At 38.3% G+C, this 21,034-nt stretch overlaps 1 protein-coding gene across 1 annotated transcript in view; it reads left to right on the top strand.

Moving 5' to 3' along the window:
* The first annotated feature begins 14,320 nt into the window (after positions 1-14,320).
* The window catches only part of SIDL (SIDL trafficking protein particle complex subunit 10), a 126,564-nt gene continuing 119,850 nt past the window's right edge, over positions 14,321-21,034 (top strand). The window contains exon 1 of the mRNA XM_069300257.1: positions 14,321-14,664. Within this exon, the coding sequence (XP_069156358.1) occupies positions 14,640-14,664 (25 nt within the window). The 5' untranslated portion in view covers positions 14,321-14,639. The remainder of the gene's footprint in view (positions 14,665-21,034) is intronic.

Here is a 21,034-nt window from a genome sequence, read left to right as displayed (position 1 = left end):
GAAAAAACCCTTTAGGATTTGTCTTTGCTTGCCCTGCTATGCGAACTTCATAGTTTCTTTTTGCTCTCCTTATCTCTTTTTTAACATTTCTAACCAGTTGTACGAATTCCTGTTCTAAAGTGACCTCCCCATTTTTAATCCTTTTGTACCAAGCTCTCTTTTTACCTATAAGGTTCTTCAAATTCTTTGTTATCCACTTTGGGTCATTAGTATTCGATCTATTCAATTTGTATGGTATACTACGTTCCTGTGCTTTGTTTATAATATTCTTAAATAAGTTATATATTGAATCCACATCGAAATCCCCATTTAAGTCACCTATCGCTGGGTTCATGTCTCGCTCCAAGACCGGCCCACACCCCATACCCAAGACTTTCCAATCAATTTGACCCAAAAAATTTCTTAGGCTATTAAAATCAGCTTTACGAAAATCTGGCACTTTAACAGAATTTTCTCCTACTGATCTATTCCATTCTATGCTAAATCTGATTTCTTTGTGATCACTGCTCCCTAGCTCACTCCCTATTTCGATGTCATTAATTTGCGTTTCCCTGTTAGTTAACACTAAATCTAAAATATTATTTTCCCGTGTTGGTTCCTTAATGTGTTGCGTAAGAAAGCAATCGTCAATTAATTCTAGAAAATCTTCTGCTTCACTATTCCCTGTTTTGTTCAACCAGTTTATTCCGCTAAAATTAAAGTCACCCATGACATAAATACTGTTAGATCTAGATGCTCTAGATATTTCATCCCATAGATGCTTTGCTTCCATTCTGTCTAAATTTGGTGGCCTATATATTACTCCTATTATAATATTATTAGCTTTTTCGTTTAATTCAATCCAAATAGTTTCTGTGTGAGGCTCTGTTTTGATTCCCTCTTTGAGACTACATTTCAAATTGTCCCTAACATATATGGCTACTCCACCTCCTCGTCTAATATATCTATCTGTGTGAAATAGTTTAAATCCATATATTTGATATTCAGCTAATAGTTCTCTATTTTCTACATTCATCCACGTTTCGGTAAGTGCAATAATATCTATTTTTTCTGTGCAGACAAGAGCATTTAATTCGTTAATTTTATTTCTTAGACTTCTACTGTTAGTGTAATATACCCTAAGTGAATTGTTATTTTGCGGACCTTCTCTTTCCCTGGTCGTTTTGCCAATTCCTTTCTCCCACAAACACATACTTTTATTACCTCCTTCCTCCAAATCAATTCCCATACCTCTATCTACTAACAGTTTAAACCCAAACAAACACCTCTAACCACTTCTTCTAACGAGTTCGCAACAGCAACAACCCCAGCTCTCGATAGATGCACCCCATCACGAGCATACATTTCATTTCTTCCATAGAAGTGTTCCCAGTTGTCTATGAAAGATATTGCATTTGATTTGCAATATCTTTCCAGCCGGCAATTGACACCAAGTGCCCTCGATATCCATTCATTTCCCACTCCCTTTCTTGGAAGAATGCCACATATGATCGGGATTCCTCCCTTGCTCCTAACTAACTCTATGGCTGTTTTATACCTCTGAATCAGTTCCTCACTCCTAACTCGACCAACATCATTTCCTCCCACGCTAATGCAAATAATGGGATTGTTCCCATTACCAGCCATAATATCATTCATGTTGTTTATAATATCACCAATGCCAGCTCCGGGATAGCAAACCCTTAACCTGTTCCCCCTATCTCTAGCACAAAACGTTCTATCCAAATACCTTATCTGGGAATCTCCCACAACTAATGTTTGCTTAGGTACTTCCTTTACCCTCTGAGGGGCCTGCGCTTCCTTTCTTATTAGATTATGCTTGTTTAATAAATGCTGAGGGCATAGAGGGGAATTGTCTTACTGTGGATGAAATGCTAAGTGACCATTTTGCATTACAAATACAACTTAAACTAGATAAAAAGCATGCCTGCCTTCAGAGGAAAAGGTTAAAGTTTAATGAGGGAGAATTAAGGGGTCTTGTTGGCCATATTAAGTCTTGGTATGATACTTATAAGCCAGTTTCGGCAGAAGCATTTTATGAAGATTTAATTAAGGAGGTAGATGTATTTAATGCAACATTGAACCGGAAAACATCTAGTATAGAAAAGCATCCCCCCAGAAAAGAAAATTATACACATGACAAGATGCTTAAGGGGTGGACATTAACAATGAGGAGAGCTCACAGGATTTGGAATAGGAATGGTAGGACTGAGGAAGGGAAGAATGCTTTACTGGCAGTTGCTAGGCTGTGTGGGGAGAAGAGAAAGGAAATTAGGAGCAAGTATTGGCAGGAGTTTGCAGAGAAAGTTGGGAATAACAGAAACTTGAAGGAAATCTGGCAAAACGTAAATAAAATAAGGGGTAAAAAGCATAATTTTGTTGCACATCCAGACCCGCAAGGAATTGCAAATGGGCTCGTTAATAAATGGGCGGAAGCTGCCAAACTTAGTTCATTACCCGCTGTAACGAGAGTCATTAGATTTTTGGAAAGATCTAAGAAAGGATTTTATACTTATAGCAGGTAAGTGGTGATGTCACTTGCACAGGTATTACCAGAGAAGAACTAATAACGGCGATTAAAGTTGGGAAATCTACCGCCCCTGGGGAGGATGGAGTAACTTATGAAATACTTAATGAACTTGCCATTATGACGAAAAGCCCACTTTTAGACCTCTTTAATATTAGTTATAAAGAGGGCAGTATTCCCAGTAAATCAAATCAAATCAAATGTTTATTTAGGTAAGGTACATACATACAAGAGATTTTACAAAGAGTGATGGATTTATAGATAGGGCTAGTACATACAATGCCTAAAGCCACTATTACGCAAAGCGTTTCGGGCATGAAAAACTTAAATGACTAAAGCTTAATACTAATTGAGCATAAAGAATAAAATGAGTTGAGAACAAATAAAAAAAAGAGAAAAAAAGGGGGAACATGGCTGAAAAAGCAGCACAAATACAATTCTGTCGACAAACAGCGTCATTTAAAAAAAAAACAGACATTGGTTGACAATTGAGGGGTAAGGTAGGTTACAAGGAATTTATTAGGTAGTGCTTCGTTTTTATCTTAAACTGGTTGAGAGAGGTACAGTCTTTAACATGGTTGGGAAGGTCATTCCACATTCTGGGTCCCTTGATTTGTAGAGCATTTCTAGTTTGATTAAGTCGTACTCTAGGAATATCAAAACTGTATTTATTTCTGGTGTGGTGCTCATGGGTTCTGTTACAACCTTCTATGAAGCTTTTGAGGTCAGGATTGGCATTACAGTTCAGCGTTTTATATATGTATAATACACAAGAGAGAATGTGCAGTGACTTAATGTCTAACATATTCAGAGATTTGAGCAGGGGTACCGAGTGATGTCTGGGACCACAATGTGCCATGGAAAAACGCTATGATCATCCCTATCCCTAAAGCCAATGGAGAGTACAGACCTGTGTCTTTAACCTCGTGTTTTTGTAAAATGATGGAGAGGATTTTATTTATATAGGATTTATTTATTGGAGAGGATTTTATTTATATAGGATTTATTTATTGGAGAGGATTCTTTTTATTCTAGCATAGTTGAGGCAGTTGATAGTGGTAAGGATTGTGATGTTGTGTACCTTGACTTTAGCAAAGCTTTTGATACAGTGCCACATGAAAAACTGATTAAAAAGATAGAGGCTCATGGTATTGGGGGTGCTATATTAAGCTGGATTAGGGCATGGCTATACCAAAGGAAACAGAGAGTTAGTATAAATGGAGTCAAGTCAGAGTGGGAAAATGTTGTATGTGGGGGTGCCTCAGGGCTCTGTCCTGGGACCTCTGTTGTTTATAATATATATAAATGATTTAGATTCAGGTTTGAGTAGCAACATTTGCAAATTTGCCGATGATACGAAAATCGGTAGGGAAATTAATTCGGAGGAGGACTCACTATCACTTCAAGTTGATCTAGATAGGGTTTTGAAATGGTCGAAGGATTGGCAGATGCAGTTTAATGCTGATAAATGTAAAGTTCTGAGGTTAGGTAATGATGATAGGGTTACAAGATACGAGCTAGATGGTGTTGAGATTGCGAAGTCGAATTGCGAAAGGGATCTGGGAGTTATGATTAGTAAGAATTTAAAACAAAAGGATCAATGCATAAATGTTCGTAATAAGGCAAATCGGACACTTGGATTTATTAATCGCAGCGTTAGTAACAAGACACCTGGTGTGGTTCTCAATCTATATCTTGCTCTAGTTAGGCCCCATTTAGATTATGCAGTTCAGTTTTGGTCGCCATATTATAGAATGGATATAAATTCACTTGAACGTGTCTAGCGTAGGATGACTAAGTTAATTCCCCAAATTAGAAATCTTTCATATGAAGAAAGATTAACAAAGCTTAAGTTGCATTCACTGGAAAGGCGAAGAAGTTAGGGGTGACATGATAGAGGTTTACAAGTGGGTGAATGGACATAACAAAGGGGATATTAATAGGGTATTAAAAGTATCAACACAAGACAGAACACGAAACAATGGGTATAAATTGGATAAGTTTAGATTTAGGAAAGACTTGGGTAAATACTGGTTCAGTAACAGGGTTGTTGATTTGTGGAACCAATTGCCGCGTAACATTGTGGAGGTGGGGTCCCTCGATTGTTTCAAGCACGGGTTGGACAAGTATATGAGTGGGATTGGGTGGTTATAGAATAGGAGCTGCCTCGTATGGGCCAATAGGCCTTCTGCAGTTGCCTTTGTTCTTATGTTCTTATGGATAATTTTAAATAGACTTTTATATATAATAGGTGATCAGCTGACTAGTAATTTGTTCGGGTTCCTCAAAGGAAAAAGTACCTCTGATTGTATTATTAAATGTCTAGCTAATGAAAATGATTATTATAGAATTTTTATTGATTTACAAGGAGCCAACAAAGCTTTATCAAGTTTGATAAAGCCAACAAAGAGGTTATTTTATATGAATTAGCTGGTCTTGGTGTTAAAGGGAGATTATTGCGCTGGATAGGGGATTATCTTTACGAAAGGAAGGCTCAGGTGTGGTATCAAGGTTGTATGTCAGGTGTGAGGTCTTTTGAACTCGGCACACCTCAGAGAGGAGTGTTGAGTCCCACCCTGTTAATGTACATAAGAACATAAGAACAAAGGCAACTGCAGAAGGCATATTGGCCCATGCGAGGCAGCTCCTATTTATAACCACCCAATCCCACTTATATACATGTCCAACCCGCGCTTGAAACAATCGAGGGACCCCACCTCCACCATGTTACGCGGCAATTGGTTCCACAAATCAACAACCCTGTTACTGAACCAGTATTTACCCAAGTCTTTCCTAAATCTAAACTTATCCAATTTATACCCATTGTTTTGTGTTCTGTCTTGTGTTGATACTTTTAATACCCTATTAATATCCCCTTTGTTATGTCCATTCATCCACTTGTAAACCTCTATCATGTCACCCCTAACTCTTCGCCTTTCCAGTGAATGCAACTTAAGCTTTGTTAATCTTTCTTCATATGAAAGATTTCTAATTTGGCGAATTAACTTAGTCATCCTACGCTGGACACGTTCAAGTGAATTTATATCCATTCTATAATACGGCGACCAAAACTGAACTGCATAATCTAAATGGGGCCTAACCAGAGCAAGATATAGCTTAAGACTGTTGATAGTTACCTGTAAGATAGTCCTGAATATTAGTACTGGAGGATGGAATATCATTTGCACTAATACTAATACTAACAATATTAGTATTGTTAATAATAATACTAATACTAACAATATTAGTATTAGTATTAGCTAAAGATAGACAACATTAACATCAGGAATAAAAATGATGGCAAGTTTCTTGGCTTATTCCTAGACAAGAGACTCAACTTCAGCACCCACATTCAACACATAACTAAGAAAGTCTCTAAGACAGTTGGTATACTCTCCAAAATAAGATATTATGTTCCTAACTCTGCTCTCCTCTCACTATATTATGCACTAATCTATCCCTATCATAAGAACATAAGAACAAAGGCAACTGCAGAAGGCCTGTTGGCCCATACGAGGCAGCTCCTATTCTATAACCACCCAATCCCACTCATATACTTGTCCAACCCGTGCTTGAAACAATCGAGGGACCCCACCTCCACAATGTTACGCGGCAATTGGTTCCACAAATCAACAACCCTGTTACTGAACCAGTATTTACCCAAGTCTTTCCTAAATCTAAACTTATCCAATTTATACCCATTGTTTCGTGTTCTGTCCTGTGTTGATACTTTTAATACCCTATTAATATCCCCCCGGTTATGTCCATTCATCCACTTGTAAACCTCTATCATGTCACCCCTAACTCTTCGCCTTTCCAGTGAATGCAACTTAAGCTTTGTTAATCTTTCTTCATATGAAAGATTTCTAATTTGGGGAATTAACTTAGTCATCCTTAACTTAGTCATCATTAACTTAGTCAGCGTAGGATGACTAAGTTAATTCCCCAAATTAGAAATCTTTCATATGAAGAAAGATTAACAAAGCTTAAGTTGCATTCACTGGAAAGGCGAAGAGTTAGGGGTGACATGATAGAGGTTTACAAGTGGATGAATGGACATAACCGGGGGGATATTAATAGGGTATTAAAAGTATCAACACAGGACAGAACACGAAACAATGGATATAAATTGGATAAGTTTAGATTTAGGAAAGACTTGGGTAAATACTGGTTCAGTAACAGGGTTGTTGATTTGTGGAACCAATTGCCGCGTAACATTGTGGAGGTGGGGTCCCTCGATTGTTTCAAGCACGGGTTGGACAAGTATATGAGTGGGATTGGGTGGTTATAGAATAGGAGCTGCCTCGTATGGGCCAATAGGCCTTCTGCAGTTACCTTTGTTCTTATGTTCTTATGTTCTTATCCTACGCTGGACACGTTCAAGTGAATTTATATCCATTCTATAATATGGCGACCAAAACTGAACTGCATAATCTAAATGGGGCCTAACTAGAGCAAGATATAGCTTGAGAACCACACCAGGTGTCTTGTTACTAACGCTGCGATTAATAAATCCAAGTGTCCGATTTGCCTTATTACGAACATTTATGCATTGATCCTTTTGTTTTAAATTCTTACTAATCATAACTCCCAGATCCCTTTCGCAATCCGACTTCGCAATCACAACACCATCTAGCTCGTATCTTGTAACTCTATCATCATTACCTAACCTCAGAACTTTACATTTATCAGCATTAAACTGCATCTGCCAATCCTTTGACCATTTCAAAACCCTATCTAGATCAACTTGAAGTGATAGTGAGTCCTCCTCCGAATTAATTTCCCTACCGATTTTCGTATCATCGGCAAATTTGCAAATGTTGCTACTCAAACCTGAATCTAAATCATTTATATATATTATAAACAACAGAGGTCCCAGGACAGAGCCTTGAGGCACTCCACTTACAACATTTTCCCACTCTGACTTGATTCCATTTATACTAACTCTCTGTTTCCTTTGGTATAGCCATGCCCTAATCCAGCTTAATATAGCACCCCCAATACCATGAGACTCTATCTTTTTAATCAGTCTTTCATGTGGCACTGTATCAAAAGCTTTGCTAAAGTCAAGGTATACAACATCGCAATCCTTACCACTATCAACTGCCTCAACAATGCTAGAATAAAAAGATAACAAATTTGTTAAACATGAACGGCCATTTATAAAACCATGTTGCGACTCAATTATTAATTTATGTTTTTCAAGATGAAGACGAATTTTATTTGCTATTATAGATTCGAGTAACTTTCCCACAATAGACGTTAGGCTAATTGGTCGATAGTTAGACGCAAGTGATCTATCTCCTTTCTTAAAAACTGGTATTAGAACATAAGAACATAAGAACAAAGGTAACTGCAGAAGGCCTATTGGCCCATACGAGGCAGCTCCTATTCTATAACCACCCAATCCCACTCATATACTTGTCCAACCCGTGCTTGAAACAATCGAGGGACCCCACCTCCACAATGTTAAGCGGCAATTGGTTCCACAAATCAACAACCCTGTTACTGAACCAGTATTTACCCAAGTCTTTCCTAAATCTAAACTTATCCAATTTATATCCATTGTTTCGTGTTCTGTCCTGTGTTGATACTTTTAATACCCTATTAATATCCCCCGGTTATGTCCATTCATCCACTTGTAAACCTCTATCATGTCACCCCTAACTCTTCGCCTTTCCAGTGAATGCAACTTAAGCTTTGTTAATCTTTCTTCATATGAAAGATTTCTAATTTGGGGAATTAACTTAGTCATCCTACGCTGGACACGTTCAAGTGAATTTATATCCATTCTATAATATGGCGACCAAAACTGAACTGCATAATCTAAATGGGGCCTAACTAGAGCAAGATATAGCTTGAGAACCACACCAGGTGTCTTGTTACTAACGCTGCGATTAATAAATCCAAGTGTCCGATTTGCCTTATTACGAACATTTATGCATTGATCCTTTTGTTTTAAATTCTTACTAATCATAACTCCCAGATCCCTTTCGCAATCCGACTTCGCAATCACAACACCATCTAGCTCGTATCTTGTAACTCTATCATCATTACCTAACCTCAGAACTTTACATTTATCAGCATTAAACTGCATCTGCCAATCCTTTGACCATTTCAAAACCCTATCTAGATCAACTTGAAGTGATAGTGAGTCCTCCTCCGAATTAATTTCCCTACCGATTTTCGTATCATCGGCAAATTTGCAAATGTTGCTACTCAAACCTGAATCTAAATCATTTATATATATTATAAACAACAGAGGTCCCAGGACAGAGCCTTGAGGCACTCCACTTACAACATTTTCCCACTCTGACTTGATTCCATTTATACTAACTCTCTGTTTCCTTTGGTATAGCCATGCCCTAATCCAGCTTAATATAGCACCCCCAATACCATGAGACTCTATTTTTTTAATCAGTCTTTCATGTGGCACTGTATCAAAAGCTTTGCTAAAGTCAAGGTATACAACATCGCAATCCTTACCACTATCAACTGCCTCAACAATGCTAGAATAAAAAGATAACAAATTTGTTAAACATGAACGGCCATTTACAAAACCATGTTGCGACTCAATTATTAATTTATGTTTTTCAAGATGAAGACGAATTTTATTTGCTATTATAGATTCGAGTAACTTTCCCACAATAGACGTTAGGCTAATTGGTCGATAGTTAGACGCAAGTGATCTATCTCCTTTCTTAAAAACTGGTATCACATTAGCAACTTTCCAAAACTCTGGCACTCTGCCTGACTCTATTGATTTATTAAATATGGTTGACAGTGGGTCACAAAGCTCCTCTTTGCATTCTTTAAGCACCCTAGCAAACACTTCATCCGGCCCTGGGGATTTGTTTGGTTTGAGTTTTACTATTTGTTTAAGAACATCCTCCCTGGTAACTGCTAAACTCGTCAACCTGTCCTCGTCCCCACCCACATAGACTTGTTCGGCTGAAGGCATATTGTTAAGTTCTTCTTTAGTAAATACAGATACAAAATATTTATTAAAAATACTACTCATCTCTTCATCACTATCTGTTATTTGACCTGTCTCAGTTTTTAATGGACCTATCCTTTCCCTAGTCTTAGTACGATATAACTGAAAGAACCCTTTAGGATTTGTCTTTGCTTGCCCTGCTATGCGAACTTCATAGTTTCTTTTTGCTTTCCTTATCTCTTTTTTAACATTTCTAACCAGTTGTACGAATTCCTGTTCTAAAGTGACCTCCCCATTTTTAATCCTTTTGTACCAAGCTCTCTTTTTACCTATAAGGTTCTTCAAATTCTTTGTTATCCACTTTGGGTCATTAGTATACGATCTATTCAATTTGTATGGTATACTACGTTCCTGTGCTTTGTTTAGAATATTCTTAAATAAGTTATATATTGAATCCACATCGAAATCCCCATTTAAGTCACCTATCGCTGGGTTCATGTCTCGCTCCAAGACCGGCCCACACCCCATACCCAAGCCTTTCCAATCAATTTGACCCAAAAAATTTCTTAGGCTATTAAAATCAGCTTTTCGAAAATCTGGCACTTTAACAGAATTTTCTCCTACTGGTCTATTCCATTCTATGCTAAATCTGATTTCTTTGTGATCACTGCTCCCTAGCTCACTCCCTATTTCGATGTCATTAATTTGCGTTTCCCTGTTAGTTAACACTAAATCTAAAATATTATTTTCCCGTGTTGGTTCCTTAATGTGTTGCGTAAGAAAGCAATCGTCAATTAATTCTAGAAAGTCTTCTGCTTCACTATTCCCTGTTTTGTTCAACCAGTTTATTCCGCTAAAATTAAAGTCACCCATGACATAAATACTGTTAGATCTAGATGCTCTAGATATTTCATCCCATAGATGCTTTGCTTCCATTCTGTCTAAATTTGGTGGCCTATATATTACTCCTATTATAATATTATTAGCTTTTTCGTTTAATTCAATCCAAATAGTTTCTGAGTGTGGCTCTGTTTTGATTCCCTCTTTGAGACTACATTTCAAATTGTCCCTAACATATATGGCTACTCCACCTCCTCGTCTAATATATCTATCTGTGTGAAATAGTTTAAATCCATATATTTGATATTCAGCTAATAGTTCTCTATTTTCTACATTCATCCACGTTTCGGTAAGTGCAATAATATCTATTTTTTCTGTGCAGACAAGAGCATTTAATTCGTTAATTTTATTTCTTAGACTTCTACTGTTAGTGTAATATACCCTAAGTGAATTGTTATTTTGCGGACCTTCTCTTTCCCTGATCGTTTTGCCAATTCCTTTCTCCCACAAACACATACTTTTATTACCTCCTTCCTCCAAATCAATTCCCATACCTCTATCTACTAACAGTTTAAACCCAAACAAACACCTCTAACCACTTCTTCTAGCGAGTTCGCAACAGCAACAACCCCAGCTCTCGATAGATGCACCCCATCACGAGCATACATTTCATTTCTTCCATAGAAGTGTTCCCAGTTGTCTATGAAAGATATTGCATTTGATTTGCAATATCTTTCCAGCCGGCAATTGACACCAAGTGCCCTCGATATCCATTCATTTCCCACTCCCTTTCTTGGAAGAATGCCACATATGATCGGGATTCCTCCCTTGCTCCTAACTAACTCTATGGCTGTTTTATACCTCTGAATCAGTTCCTCACTCCTGACTCGACCAACATCATTTCCTCCCACGCTAATGCAAATAATGGGATTGTTCCCATTACCAGCCATAATATCATTCATGTTGTTTATAATATCACCAATGCCAGCTCCGGGATAGCAAACCCTTAACCTGTTCCCCCTATCTCTAGCACAAAACGTTCTATCCAAATACCTTATCTGGGAATCTCCCACAACTAATGTTTGCTTAGGTACTTCCTTTACTTTCTGAGGGGCCTGCGCTTCCTTTCTCTTCGTTGCTTTCCCTTTTGCGCGATCCACAGTCTCTCCACAGCACTCGTCCTCCAAAACGTCAAATGAATTTGAAGTTGCTATGGCGTTTGAAGGCGGCTTTATCAAAGTCTTCTTAAGGCCCCTGTCTTTCGCAACTCATCTTATCACATTATCACAACTCATCTTATCACAACTTTCGTATCACATTAGCAACTTTCCAAAACTCTGGCACTCTGCCTGTCTCTATTGATTTATTAAATATGGTTGACAGTGGGTCACAAAGCTCCTCTTTGCATTCTTTAAGCACCCTGGCAAACACTTCATCCGGCCCTGGGGATTTGTTTGGTTTGAGTTTTACTATTTGTTTAAGAACATCCTCCCTGGTAACTGCTAAACTCGTCAACCTGTCCTCGTCCCCACCCACATAGACTTGTTCGGCTGAAGGCATATTGTTAAGTTCCTCTTTAGTAAATACAGATACAAAATATTTATTAAAAATACTACTCATCTCTTCATCACTATCTGTTATTTGACCTGTCTCAGTTTTTAATGGACCTATCCTTTCCCTAGTCTTGGTACGATATAACTGAAAAAACCCTTTAGGATTTGTCTTTGCTTGCCCTGCTATGCGAACTTCATAGTTTCTTTTTGCTTTCCTTATCTCTTTTTTAACATTTCTAACCAGTTGTACGAATTCCTGTTCTAAAGTGACCTCCCCATTTTTAATCCTTTTGTACCAAGCTCTCTTTTTACCTATAAGGTTCTTCAAATTCTTTGTTATCCACTTTGGGTCATTAGTATTCGATCTATTCAATTTGTATGGTATACTACGTTCCTGTGCTTTGTTTAGAATATTCTTAAATAAGTTATATATTGAATCCACATCGAAATCCCCATTTAAGTCACCTATCGCTGGGTTCATGTCTCGCTCCAAGACCGGCCCCCACCCCATACCCAAGACTTTCCAATCAATTTGACCCAAAAAATTTCTTAGGCTATTAAAATCAGCTTTTCGAAAATCTGGCACTTTAACAGAATTTTCTCCTACTGGTCTATTCCATTCTATGCTAAATCTGATTTCTTTGTGATCACTGCTCCCTAGCTCACTCCCTATTTCGATGTCATTAATTTGCGTTTCCCTGTTAGTTAACACTAAATCTAAAATATTATTTTCCCGTGTTGGTTCCTTAATGTGTTGCGTAAGAAAGCAATCTTAATTATGATATCTGTGCATGGGGGTCTACCACTGCAAACCACCTTAAGCCCATCATCACTCAGCAAAAATCTGCTATCAGAATAATAACACACTCTGCTTTCAGACAACACTCAGCTCTCTTGTTTAAATCCCTTAACTTGCTAAATATTAACTCCCTCCACGCATTCTCTTGTGTCAACTACATTTACAAAACCCTGTTCTTAAATGCAAACCATGCTCTGAAACTCTCCCTGGACAGATGTAATAGGACCCATTATCACCACACCAGAAATAAATATCTCTTTGATATCCCCAGAGTCAAACTTAATCTGTGTAAACACTCTATGCAAATTAAGGGACCCAGTCTATGGAACTCACTCCCTAGTGAATTGAAAAGCTGTCAAACTTTTGCCTCATTTAAAAACAAAACCAAAAAGTACCTAATTTCATCTTCGTAGTTTCCTACACTGAGCTTTAAATTTGCTCTGTATCTAGTATTACCCAATCTCCCAATCTTCATGTACTTAATCCAAACAACTTTATCATTGTGTTCATTGCTGTCTTCTTTTATGTGCTAGCTATATGCTGTATTGTGCCTGCTAAGTTTTGTTAAACTACCATTCAAGCTGTCATTGCAATCATTCTGTGCTACCTATGAGCCTTGTTATACCTACAATTTTTCTCTCATCTTTTATTTTTTTCATGCTATGTAACTGTTATCATTTTTATAAATTTTCCAAGTATTTACCTACTTACAAGTTTCTTAGATTAAGCACCTGCCCGAAACGCTGCGCGTTCTAGTGGCTTTACAAGAATGTAATTACTATGCTATATATCCTCACAATTCCAATGTACCTTCTTGTATATATATATATATATATATATATATATATATATATATATATATATATATATATATATATATATATATATATATATATATATATATATATATATATATATATATATATATAAATAAAAAAATAAATATTAGTGGCTTTAGGTATTGTATGTACTAGCTCTATTTATATATATATAAATCTAACAGTATGTTTGTAACTCTGCATCTATGTATGTACTTTTCCTAAATAAAATGCTATTTGTTATTTGTTTTTATTAGTCAAATTTTATTACTCGCTACAGTATTTTCTTCCCTGATTCCATGTACTGTATGACTAACCATCCTGTGAGATGGGAATATTAGATGAACTTATAACTAGTTTTTGATCTACAATGTGTAATCTTTCATATAGAATAGGGTAGCAGCACATTGCTGTTTATACTTAAGCTTAAGTTTGCAAAAAAAAATAAATAAATAAATAATAATACACAGGGGCCGGATTCTATTCTAAGTTCGGGTATACCAAGGTCGCCCTCTCGCACCAATATGAAAATCCCATAAAAATTCCCTGTCAATGTACTTATGATAATAATTACCATAATTATTTAGATATATTTATTTTACATATAAGTAAATACTGAAATATGTAATGACTTTAAATTAATTTTAGTTTTAGATTAGTTTGTTCAGATTTGGGAAAATTTATTGTGCTAATTGTTTTTTATTTAAAATATAATGTAATATAAAATAACAAGTCACATATAATAACATTTATGCATATTCATTTTTAATTTAGATAAACTTATATTTTATTTTGCTTAACTTAAAATTGTAAAAATGTGATAATTATTTTGGTGTATGAGAAGGAACGGTTGTGTTTACATCTGGGTCAGCAGCTGGGGGCGTCCTCCAGTCCTGTGTCACAACAACACCTGTCACTCTTCCAGTTTGTTACATTGAACACTTGTTATTGTCAGTTTGTCGCCTTGAACACTTGTTGTTGTCAGTCTGCAGGTGACTGTATCTTGAACTACAGACGGAAACGAATGTCAGGCTGCTGATGCTGTCCCTGAGACACTTGTCACTGCTGCTGCAGCTGCCCATGAGACATACATCACCTCTTCTGCTGCTGCAACCTCATATAGACTGCTGTTAGGAGCAGACTTGTACTGAAGTCGACCTTTACCATGAGCAGACGTCCTATACTCACCTGTAAGCTCTCGCTCCTTTTAGAAGTGTTAGCAATGAAGTAGTTTGGGGCAGAATTGAAGTTGGTTGCAAGTTCTTTAAACTATTAAAATCATACATGAGATTATTGCTATATTGTTTATGTATTGTAAGTAATGTAAAATCAATTTTATGCCATCAATGTAAGTATATGTGGTAAAGCTTTTTTTTTTTTTTAATCAACATGTTGCTCAGGTGAGATATTTAAAGTATCCTGCATATTAATTTTTTTATGTATAAATAGCCTATTTGCAAAAAAATTGCTCATGAGAATTGCTGCTAATACATGGAGAAGAGTACTGTACTTTGACTGTGCTTGAAAACAAAGACTTACATGCATAACACCAAGTCACTACTGTATTACTTTATCATTATCAATCACATATGTGATGAGAGGACACATATGTGTTGGCCACTAACTGATGAGAGTACTGTACTCGCATTCTTCTCTGGGACACTAGTGTGGATTTGATATTGCAGGAATACTTCTGGTATTGCAAAACAAAATTGTTGCTATACTAGATTCCTTCCTAGTCCAAAATTTAAACATTTTCATTCAGGGCCAGTTTCACCCTAGTAAATGCCTCATTTCTCATATTTAGGTGGGATTTCTCAGAGCTTTATCTCAATTGTCAACCTAATCCTTCAGCTACACATCACATCATATGCAACCTGTCCTCCTACAAAGTATGCCACTTTTTGCTCGTATGCGTTACACAAGGCCAAAAATGGTCATACGGTACTAGAAAACGGAAGCGGCTCATGAAAGTGACATACTGTCCCGTTTTCTGTTTTGGGTCCTCTGGTAGGTTAGGAGAGGACATGTTAGGAAAGTGGGTGCTCTGCATGGTCAATGTTTAAGGTAAGGGAGCTCCACCCAATGGGGTTAGGCAAGGCCTGACTCCCAGGGAAACAATTCCCAGTAAAAAAATAAGTTATTGCCACATATGGTCTGTCATCTGGCATTGATCACCTAAACCCCAGTACACTAAGAGTGATTGGAACTCCAGCTTTAAATTACTGTACCTTAATATAATTTATTAACCCTAAACCCTCCCCCCCAAGTACTGAACAACAACTAACTTACCACCTCGATCTTGCGTTACCTCTCTGACTCCACATATGCAGGAGACGAGAGTTACATACAGCAAACTAGAGGTAAGGTCTACATTCCTTAAGGGACAACACACACCACTTAACTTAATCTCCTGTAACACGCAACACGTGTTCACTAGTCAGCCCCAGACAACTTAACACTGGAACTCAAAATAATCAACTAGGATACAATTACACTTAGAACATCAACTGGCACATTCAATAATGGTATTCACTTATCCTGTACAGTAAAGATTGAGGAGAGAAAAAGATGGAAGGAGGTAAAAAGAGAGAGCCCACAGCACAATGTCCAACCAGTCCCGAGTGTAGTTTTTTTTTTTTTTTTTTTTTTTTTTTTTTTTTGAGATATATACAAGAGTTGTTACATTCTTGTACAGCCACTAGTACGCGTAGCGTTTCGGGCAAGTCCTTAATCCTATGGTCCCTGGAATACGATCCCCTGCCGCGAAGAATCGTTTTTTCATCCAAGTACACATTTTACTGTTGCGTTAAACAGAGGCTACAGTTAAGGAATTGCGCCCAGTAAATCCTCCCCGGCCAGGATACGAACCCATGACATAGCGCTCGCGGAACGCCAGGCGAGTGTCTTACCACTACACCACGGAGACTGCTCCGTTGTTAGTTAGAGAAGACCGACTTCTCGCAATGCAGCTTGCTGCCTAAATCATTAACTGATCGTACAGTAACATTTACTTATCCTCCAATACAATACTGTATTAACTTGCCACTATTCAGTTCTAAGTATAACTAACTTACTAACTTACTAAGTATATCCTAACTTACAATATGTTAACAGAATGTTAACACATTGTACTTAAAACTCTGAGCATCTAAAATGCTCTTATGTCTGGCAAGGAAACGATAAACTGCCATTTTGCCAAACTGAGGAACAGTTCTCTTGAATATAAGATGTTATAGGAGTTCACGTCTTCTTAAACTCCAACCTAACAAACTATAATATAACTTAACCAAAATCCCACACACAATCCAAAACATTCAGGGCCTATCACTAAAATACTTGAGTGAATTGTCCCTGTACATGTGTAAACAGAGATGCTACAATCCTGGGTTCCTTTGCAGAGTACCAAATTGAACCCAGGGTCGTAACAAGATACTTTAAATTGACTGTTTTCTTGACGTTGGGAAACCTTAGGCGGACAGGCTGCATATGATAGGGGGTACCTAAATATGCACCGAATGCACATTCCATCACATAAAGTAATAGGGAACTGCTTAACACTTTCGCTCCGTAACGGCGCAGCAATGCATCGTTTTTTTAGTAGACGCATTCCCGGTAACAACACAGCATTGCGTCGTTCATTAAAATATTTACCCAAAATCCGGGTTTTTATCCGATTTTTCTGGGACCGGTTTTAAACTGCGTGCCAACGTTTTCCCGTTTTCCTTGTTAGGCCTCGTGGCACCCAGGCGGCGCGGCACACGCTGTAGGAACATTGTTTTCGCTCCACTGTTGTGACCGATGTCGCCTCCCCTCGCGTCTCAAACGTGTGAACATTTCGGCTGTTTTCCGTGGCTATATTTCTTACTGCAGCTTTAGAAACTATCTGCGCTTACTTCACGATGGATAGTGATCATGAACAAGGCCCTTCCAGGAAGAAATTTGCGTAAGAAAGGCGTGAAAAGGAGAAGCTAAGTAGTGTATAAGAGAAGTACAAGCGAGTGAGACTAACACCCTCTAAGTTTCAGGCTGTATTTGACGATTTGTCGGAGTTATCTAGTTTGGAAAGTGTTATTGAGACTGACACTGATGAAGGTAGTGAATGTATTGAAACAGAGACGGCCGAGGAGGATTTTGGTAGTGATGGAAATGATGAGTCTGAGAGCGAGACTGCCAATCGTGCATGGCGAAATACTGGAGCTCGTGCCAGAGCCAGACTTACCACACATACCCCACCACCAACAGATTCTGATGGAGGGTGGTGTAGTGACAATACTCCACCCTTTATAGACAGTTTTACAGCTACACCAGACTTGACTCTTCCTCTACCTACCACTGCTTTGGGTTTTATTCAACTACTGTAGCTCTCACTCAAAGCTTGTTGAAATATATTGCTTATGAAACTAATTTGTATGCTTCCCAAAGTAAGGCACGTACTGGGAAAACGACAAACAAGAGACGGAACCAGTGACAGTGAAAGACATTGCCAGATATTTGGGACTGACGATCTTGATAGGTATTTGCCCGTTGCCAAGACTTAGAATGTATTGGCAAACAGGCAGATTCTGGCACATACCTTGTTTCAACACCTTTATGACTGGTAAATGATTTGAAATGATTGGAAAGTATTTTCATATTTATAACAATAAGTCCATACCACAAGGCCAAAAAGTTGACAGACTTATCAAAATTCGCTCATTCATGCAATATCTCATAAATAGATTCGAGACATTATACATTTCCCAGAAAATTTTTAGCTTGAATGAAGGGACAATGGCATGGCATGGCCGTCTATCTTTCAAGACCTATAATCCCATTAAACCTGATAAATATGGAATAAATACATGCTAGCTGAATCCAAGACTGGCTACATTTTATATTTTGAAATTTATTCAGGAATTGGGAAAACGACGATTAAAACCGTAATGGGCTTGATTGAACCACTGAAGAACCAAGGTTACCATTTATATATGGACAACTATTATAATTCGGTTCGGTTGAGTGAATTGCTGCTTGAAGTAGGGGTTACACCTGTGGTGCCATCAGAATGCAGCATGGTGCACCTAAAACCCTTCAGATGCAAGCAAAGGGTAAAGTGCCGGTAAATAAAACTTTATTCAAATGCAAGGACAATACTTTCATAATTTTGTTGAAAGATTACCGAATTGTTTCACTGATAACAACTTGCCGCAATGCAGATACACAACAAGTTGAACGTAGAAAACGAGTACGGAATCGTGATGGAACATCCTCAGTGAAACAGGTAACTGTCAACAAGCCGAATGCAATCTGTGACTACAGTACAAACATGAAAGGTGTTGAGCCCACATCCACATCTAGGTATCCAACACGTACTACTACTGGCATGCCAAGGAAAACAGACACATCCATAACCCACACATCCTAAATGGCTCCCCTAACATTCATGACTTGGAACGCAAAAAGCATTAAAACATCTCTCACAGAACTTAAACAATTCCTTTACTCATCCAAACTGGACTTAGCTTTCATAACTGAATCCTGGCTCACCTCTAAACAAAATCCTATTTTTAAAAACTTTCAGATGCAGAGACTGGACAGACCAAACCGTATGGGTGGTGGTATTTTCCTCCTAACACGGAGTAACATGACATGTAAACCTGTAACGCTTACACATTTTGTAAATGGTAAGCTAGAAATTTTAGCATGCCTAATACCCTACAATGGTACACACATATCCTTTCTGGGTATATACAACCTTGGTGGCACAATAAATTTAAATGAACTAGAATTCTATCTAAACCAATTACGGCAACCGATCATTGTTACAGGTGATCTCAATACAAACCACCCCACATGGAGTAGAGGTACCCAAATACTGCAGGCACCGATTTATATAACTACTTAGACACTACACCATATATTCTTCTTTCGCCGCCCTACCTTGCAACCTACTTTAACTACAGAACCAATTATGAAGCCTCATTGGACATCTGCTTTGGCTCTGCACACTTTCAACAAGAACTACAGTTTCATACTGGACCAGATATTGGAAGTGACCACAAACCCCTCATTATAAAATTTACTAACTTTCAGCCACCAACCCACCCCCTAAATCTCCCCAAGTGGAACATTAAGAAACTAGATAAGAAAAAATGGGCTGATACTGTCTGTCTCCCAGATACAGACGATGTAGACCCCAACACGCGACTGTCCACAATCACCTCGGCCATAAATTCTGCAGCCACCCAAATGCTCAAGAAAACTTCAGGACATAGGTCCAACAAACCACTTAAACCATGGTGGAACGCGGAATGTGCACGAACAGTTTACGGTTTACGCCGACGAGCCATACAAAAACAAAGACGTCAACCCTCCCTACAGAACTGGGTTAATCTCCGGCGGGCTACAGCAGAAGCCAAAAAAACCATACTGTCAGCAAAGCGAGCATCATGGGCAAAATTTTGTGATAGCCTCACACCCACTACGCCACATTCAAAAGTCTGGGCTACATTTAACAGCATTAAAGGTCGCCCAACATTCCCTTCGTTCCCCCTGATGATCAACAGTTCACTCTGTCAAACACCTCAGGAGTGTGCAAATGTTCTTGCTGAATGTCTTAAAGTTACCCTCTCAACACCCTTCTTTCATGCCCAAGAACTCCCCCGCAGACAAGAAATTGACCGTGCTATACTGCTACCCATGCCCGGCGTCGACAACATATACACCTTAAGCGAGCTACAATTAGCCTTAACCTGCCTACCTCTTGGCAAGGCACCTGGAGAGGATGGAATTCCATATGAACTCATTAAACATCTCCCATTAACTGCACATAGTACTCTCCTAAACTATTACAACCTATGCTGGACTCACGGAAATATTCCCTCACAATGGCAGACCAGTATTATTCTTCCGTTCCTTAAACCAGGAAAAGACCCATCCCAACCTGCGTCATATAGACCTATTTCCCTACTATCATGTCTCGGTAAAGTCATGGAAAGACTAGTACATACTCGCCTCCAATGGTACCTAGAATATAATAATATTATACCGTCACCCCAAGCTGGATTTCGACCGCAATGCTCCACACTCGATCAAATACTTTGCCTTGAACATGAAATCCGCACCTCCCTCAGAAGCAGCAAATTTTGTATTGTTCTCTACTTAGACCTCAAAGGAGCTTTTGATAGCATTCCTCATACTTGCCTCCTCACAAAGCTTGCGCGTTTAGGCGTACAGGGAAGATTACTTTTATGGTTAAAATCCTATCTTACGAAGACATCGCCACCACCCTCCCTCTCACAGCATTACTCCTCCCTCCATGGAGCACAGCGCTAAATATCACCACAATCTTGCTATTATCAGAACCCTGGTCAGTTTTATCAGTCAGGGGTCTTCTGTAATAATATCATCACTACATAATAGCATGAACAGGTATATTTTGGCATTTTTAGGCGATGCTGTGGTCACAAGCTGAACAGCAGTGCTGTTAGCTCATGCTGCGTGCGTCAGGCTTGGTCGCTCACTCAATACTGAGGCCAATAACACCTGAGAGTTTGGCCCACGATTTTTAAAAAAAAT

The sequence above is a fragment of the Procambarus clarkii genome, chromosome 43 (genome assembly GCF_040958095.1).
Source record: "Procambarus clarkii isolate CNS0578487 chromosome 43, FALCON_Pclarkii_2.0, whole genome shotgun sequence".
Taxonomy (NCBI): Eukaryota; Metazoa; Arthropoda; class Malacostraca; order Decapoda; family Cambaridae; genus Procambarus; species Procambarus clarkii.
Note: the sequence above shows the minus strand (reverse complement) of the source record. Positions and strands in the feature narration are given on the sequence as shown.